The sequence below is a fragment of the Anneissia japonica genome, unplaced genomic scaffold, assembly GCF_011630105.1.
Source record: "Anneissia japonica isolate Jap-2015-1 unplaced genomic scaffold, ASM1163010v1 scaffold7797_len75038_cov128, whole genome shotgun sequence".
Taxonomy (NCBI): domain Eukaryota; kingdom Metazoa; phylum Echinodermata; class Crinoidea; order Comatulida; family Comatulidae; genus Anneissia; species Anneissia japonica.
The window spans coordinates 14,603-21,064 of record NW_022712990.1 but is presented as its reverse complement, the minus strand read 5'-3'; the positions used below and the strand labels follow the sequence as shown (position 1 = coordinate 21,064).

General features: G+C 35.2%; 1 protein-coding gene across 1 annotated transcript in view; it reads left to right on the top strand.

The window, feature by feature from the left end:
- Nucleotides 1-6,462, top strand: part of LOC117108208 (bifunctional D-cysteine desulfhydrase/1-aminocyclopropane-1-carboxylate deaminase, mitochondrial-like) — a 34,240-nt gene that overhangs the window by 21,991 nt on the left and 5,787 nt on the right. Inside the window, exons 3-9 of the mRNA XM_033250170.1 lie at nucleotides 19-183; nucleotides 625-738; nucleotides 1,630-1,788; nucleotides 2,321-2,457; nucleotides 4,549-4,648; nucleotides 5,613-5,714; nucleotides 6,125-6,265. Coding sequence (XP_033106061.1) covers nucleotides 19-183; nucleotides 625-738; nucleotides 1,630-1,788; nucleotides 2,321-2,457; nucleotides 4,549-4,648; nucleotides 5,613-5,714; nucleotides 6,125-6,142 — 795 coding nt within the window. The 3' untranslated portion in view covers nucleotides 6,143-6,265. The remainder of the gene's footprint in view (nucleotides 1-18; nucleotides 184-624; nucleotides 739-1,629; nucleotides 1,789-2,320; nucleotides 2,458-4,548; nucleotides 4,649-5,612; nucleotides 5,715-6,124; nucleotides 6,266-6,462) is intronic.

Here is a 6,462-nt window from a genome sequence, read left to right as displayed (position 1 = left end):
ATTGCATTCAAAGTAAAGGCTCTAATTTGCCAGGTGAAGATCAATCATTTAAGAAGACATCTACTGCTTGCAACAACGAATCACAGATGCCAACATACAAAGAGTAATTCATATAAACTACTCAGTTACAGGCCACCTGATTGGGCAAGCCACCTTCAAATGATTCCATTAGTGAAAGTTAAGGTAGGAAAAAATCCAATTGTATATAAATATATTTGATTTTCAAAATACTTTTATTTATATATGAGAATATATTTTTTTTAATGTATTAATCAGTCAATTTTGAAAAGCTGAACTCCTGCTTTAGGGCACTCTTATTATTATTAAAGGGAAACTTTTTTGCAAAATGTCTTTTAGCTCTACAGCCAACCTCTATTACGAGGAAATGTTTATTAAAAAGATGGGAATACAGTAGGTTTGCCAGATGACCGTTCAAACACATTCAGTTCCTGTGGAACAAATTCAATTGTTAAGATCAAAATAATATTTTCATAATATATCTCAAAATTTAAAATTGGATATCAGTTTATGTACGTAAATCTACAGACTTTTCAAATGCATACAATATAGATAGCACAGTTACTCCATTAATTTTCTCAATAAGGGTAAATAAATATTTTTTAGCTTTTTCAGCCATTTACACCTATTCATAAATGGAGTCTTCCAAATATACCAGATGATATTGATATTTATATCAAGCGAGATGACATGACTGGATCTGTTTTATCAGGTAACAAGGTTAGATGTCTAATACTGTATTGCTTTAGTCGCACTGATAATATCAACATTTATTTAAATTAATAAGATCATTTAATAATACATCAAGTCACAGATAAAAGAAAGTATCATTTCCAATTATTTAAAATCATTTTAATACAAAAATTCAGGAATTTTCTTCTTGAAATTTGTCACATAGAACCTGACAGTGTGAACAGAGCTTAAAGCTGTGTCCACACTGTCACATTTTTTGTTACAAATTTGTGTGATGTGCTCATAAACGAGCATGATTATGTCATATTACACCCAAATATGGACATATCACATTTATTTGTCACACCTGATAGTCAGTGTGGGAGGGGGAAGCAGGAGCCTAAGCCCCCCCACCGGACTGGTCAAGCCCCTCCCCCATCGGACAGAGCACATAGGGCAGTTGAACTAAAAAGAAATATAAAAATAGCCCACACTAAGCCAACAGATGTCTGTCACAGTCTGAAATTGTCATTTCTGGCCATCCATAAGTTCCTATATCTTAAAAAAATCTCATTTGGGAAGCTCAGAAAATATATCCTAGAGTCGCCACTGCTGATGTGTGATCAGAGATTAAGATTAAGAATGTAGTGGAGGTGTGCTTGGTGGTGACAATGCTTTGCCTTCAGATTCCTGGGTTCTGGGCCTCATGACTCAAAATATTTTCCCTCTCTATGTCTTGCATCACATTATTTCATATATTTAAGTTTGCCCCTGAATATCAACTGACCATATTTAGGCATGTCACATGTTTTTGTCAAATAATATTTGATAGTCTGGACAAGTCCTTATTATTTGTCCTCTGCTTCGTCTCTGTCAGTCATTTTCTTTTTAAATTCAAATTTATCAGCGCCCTCTGTCATAAGTTTATGTTTTTATTAGGTACGGAAGTTGGAGTTCTTACTAGGTGAAGCCTTAGCAACTGGTTGCCAAGCAGTAATAACATGTGGTGGAGTTCAGTCAAACCATTGTCGCACAACAGCAGTTGCAGCTAAACAACTTGGTATTGAAACCCATCTTCTACTCAGGTCCAGGTCAGAGGTAAATACTTATAAGTGGCAGATTGAAGATGGAACCCTGGGGGGACTCAGCTGACCTGTGCCCCTTCATATTTTTTTTAATGAAAGTTCTTTTTAAAGAATGGAGAAAACATAAAAGAAAATTGTATTCAAATTTAAGTGTAAGAGAGCCATTTCCAGCAATCTAGAGGTGCCACAATTATAGTTTTTCTCAGCCCTACGATGGTTGTTGGACCCTTGGTCTGTGAATATCTTTCCCTGGACCCCTTTATTCTCAATTTCTTGATTTTCCACTGCTTAATACTTATTATATGACATTCAGTGTAAACATCGCCTGCTCTATCCACTGGTCTAATTTGAGTCTAGTGTTTTTAATAGCCTTGACTTTTCCCACTTCTTTAAGGCTGTACTTATACTCACTGCCTATGCCCAGCCAACTGCTCTCCAGGGCTCCAAGTAAATAAATGAAAATAATAATAAAAAAAAGTATAAATCATCACCTAACACATTCATCTCATATTTTCGATAGTAATTAATTTTGAATCTTTTATTAGAACCTGTCTGAGACTAGTTGTCATGGGAACATGTTACTGAACAGTTTGATGGGTGCATCCATGTACTTGGTTCCCATAAAAGCTCAAGAGAAGACCGACCTTGAGCCAAGAATGCAGCGGCTTGCCGACAGACTGCAGTAAGTTAGAAGTTTTGACCACTTTTTTTTATTTTCCTCAAATGGAAAGCAACTTGTCAATCAATCAATCAAACCATCCTCTGGCATCCATTACCTTCATCCCGTGTCATCTTGTTGATCTCTTGCCACTAACATTCCAACGGGAAGCAACTTGTCAATCATGTTCTGGCATCCTTTGGGTGCATATTTCATCAAAAAACTCCTCTACACACGGTACTCTACAAGAAGATTATGATACAGATGTTTTTTAGAACAAGGGCAATACGTTGTGGAAAGAGGAGAGCAGGGGACAGTCTTGTACTATTGCGACTACAATATTATGAGTGGAAATACTACCATCAAATTTACGATCAAACAGGACTAGGGAGAATGGAAGCACACAAAACATTAGTTAGCATTTTTATTTCATAACCATAAAGGTGATTTGTATTTAATTTATCATCATTATGACGTGCAAGATTGCCTCAACAAAACATCTGAGTTTTTGAACTTGTGATATCGCTACTTAAATAAGTTGAAATAGATAGACATGTCCTTGTCAAAGGCTGTACATTGTTTAATAACGGCTATATAAAATTAAATTGGCTAACTATAATATTTTGAAATTAGGAAAAACTATGTATGCAGACAATATTAAACACCTAGTATATACGGGTCTTAATATACAAAAGGAATAAATCATTTATAGTAGAAATTGTTCATTTCTGAATTTGTAAAAATGTTGGCCCAATAGGTTTACACGCTTTAAATTTCAACAACGTACAGTACCTTGTTTTCACAATAAATTGATGGTTACTGAGATGGTTTACAAAATGTAAAAACAACTGCATTTTTACTCGATTTTAGTCTGGAAATACGCACCGCACTTGAAACAGAACACAAGTGAACAGACAAAATTCATGACAGTCATTCGCAATTGTTGTTGTACTTTCTACTCGTTTTAAAAAGTGGAGTTTTAAATATAGAAGATTGGTCTTGTACTATTGCGACTACAATATTATGAGTGGAAATACTACCGTCTAATTTACGATCAAACAGGACTAGGGAGAATGGAAGCGCACAAAACATTAGTTAGCATTTTTATTTCACAACCATAAAGGTGATTTGTATTTAATTTATCATTATCATGACGTGCAAGATTGCGTCAACAGAACATCGGATTTCTTGAACTTGTGATATCGCTACTTAAATAGTTGAAATAGATAGACATGTCCTTGTCAAAGGCTGTACAATTATAGTTTAATAACAGCTATATAAATTTCAATTGCCAACTGTAATTTTTTGAAATTAGGAAAAACAATGTATGCAGACAATATTAAACACCTCTAGTACCTGTATATACGGGTCTTAATATATAAAAGGAATAAATCATTTATAGTAGAAATTGTTCACTTCTGAGTTTATAAAAATGTTGGCCTAATAGGTTTACATGCTTTAAATTTGAACAACGTACAGTACTTTGTTTTCACAATAAATTGATGGTTACTGAGATGGTTACAAAATGTACAAACAACTGCATTTTTACTCGATCTTGGTCTGGAAATATGCACCGCACTTGAAACAGAACACAAGTGAACAGACAAAATTCATGACAGTCATTCGCAATTGTTGTTGTACTTTCTACTCGTTTTGAAAAGTGGAGTTTGAACTATAGAGGATTTGTAAAATATGAGGGGGGACAATTGATATGACCTTCCCCACCCCCCCCCCAACTTTGAAAAGTGGGGGGAGGGATGCACCAATAGATGCCCATGGTTTAGAGTGATCAAAGTTTGTGCACTTGTGGTGCAGCAATCACGGCTGCTTTCATCTGTCCAATACATTTTCTTGTAAGTTGTGTGGCCCATCAGCATCCCTCTCCCAGCATTACCTCCTCACCTGCCCTTTGGCTAATAATAGATATCAACTCAGTGTTAGACAAACACATTTTAGCAGTAGAAAAATTTTACATGTATTGAAAACACAGCACAGATGGAGACTTATACAATGTTTGCCATTGATTTGATGTGTCTTTGTGGGCTCTGTTAAGCATATTCATATTTTTTTATTAAAACGTTGCCAAATATGTTATTTCCTTATGTTTTTTTTTAGAGAAGAAAAGGGTATGAAAGCATATTTAATCCCTATTGGTGGATCCAATGTTGTTGGCCTCCATGGTTACTTGTGTGGCTGGCAAGAACTCTTAGAACAGGTAAGTTGATTGGAGAAACTAATATATTAAAACATCTGGTTTTTCAACCAGCACAATCTTAACAGATCTATTATAGAATACATTTACATTTAACAGTGTTTAATTTTGAGTAGTGTTGTACTGTAGCTTTGTGGTTGAAATGCTTGCCTGGTAATCCAGGGGTCCTGGGCTCTAATCATGCATGCATTAGTTTAATAACTAAAACATCTCCACTCCCAAAGGGTTTATATTGTACCTGTATGCATATGTATCAAATGTGAGTGCAACAGTGCACTTGTATATGTATTTGTAGCAAATAGGAGTGCAACATTTTTTAGCATGTATATAATGATGTCGTGATCATTGATAAAGTGATTGATTGTTTTGATTGATTTTGTTCATTAACACTCTGTGTTTTGATTGATTTTGTTCATTAACACTCTGACCGCCAGGGGATTGAAAAAATAGTATCAGCCACCGCCAGATTTTTAGCCAATTTTAACACCTTTCCGAAGCTCGTAGAGAGTGTGTATGTGATCAGATTGACATGTAGTGAAATACTACTCATGATATTCTAATCACGATATGTGACCCGTAACAGTCAATTGAAAGTGACCCACTTTTGGAGATTTACGCAATTTCGCAAAAGGAAGCTGAGATAATCGCGATTTTGTGAAAGTAAATAAATACTGCTCTATGCTAATGTAAACAAACATATAGTGAAATACTTACGGTCCAGACTGAATATAGTGTTCAAATTGTTAGTACATATCAGTAATTACCCCATCTATCGGATTCCGTAAAAATACCTGAAACACGGAGATCTCCCTGATTGGCTGTCAAGCGTTGCATCCGTGTTTGGTGGGCAGAGTGTTAATGATTGATTAATGGGATAATTGATTGAATTGATTAATTGGTTTATTGATTGATTGGTTGATTATATATATTTATTGATCATTTTCATTGAATTAATTGATTATTTTAGGGAGTGACTGACAGGTTTGATGATGTCATACTGACTGTAGGCAGTGGTGGAACAGCAGCTGGTGTTGCTATTGGCAACTTCCTTTACTGGATCCCATCTCAGGTATTTATTAAGTTGATCTTTTTATTTGGTGGTTTGGTCAAAAAACTGCAGGACATCTATTAAAGCATAATGACTTAGTACACACACACATATGGAGTGGACTATTAGTGCAATATTGAGCAAGTTTGAAACCTGTGAGTACATTGCTTGTCCTTGTTAAAGCCCTCTACAGACTACTAAAGTTTATTTGACAAAAACATGTGACATGCCTAAATATGGTCATGATGACATCACAACATCACCATAATAGGCACATCATGACTAAATATGGTCATGATGACATTACATCATCACCATATATAGGCACATCCTCACTATATTATTATGGGCATATAACAGTTTTTGTCAAAGAAGTTTTGATAGTGTAGAAAGCTTTACACTGATTTGAATTGTTTGTATTTTTTTTAAATAATTCATTAAAACAGTAGCCCAGCAGACTAGTATTTTGCTTGACCACACATACACTGGTAAATCAGCACTAGCACTGACCAACGAGCTCAGGAAACACAGGTCAAAGTTCAAAGGCAGCCGAATACTCTTTCTACATTCAGGTATGTATCCATGCTTGATATTGAGGACAGATGTTAGTGTAGGGAAGGGCTCTTGACACTTCACTCCCTCTCACCTCCCCCCCCCCCCACATTTTCACCCTTGTATTGATGGAAGAAGTGTGCAATATACTGACTGCATGACAATGTTTGTCATAAATATTAAAATTATTATTATTATTATTATTGTATACTTATAT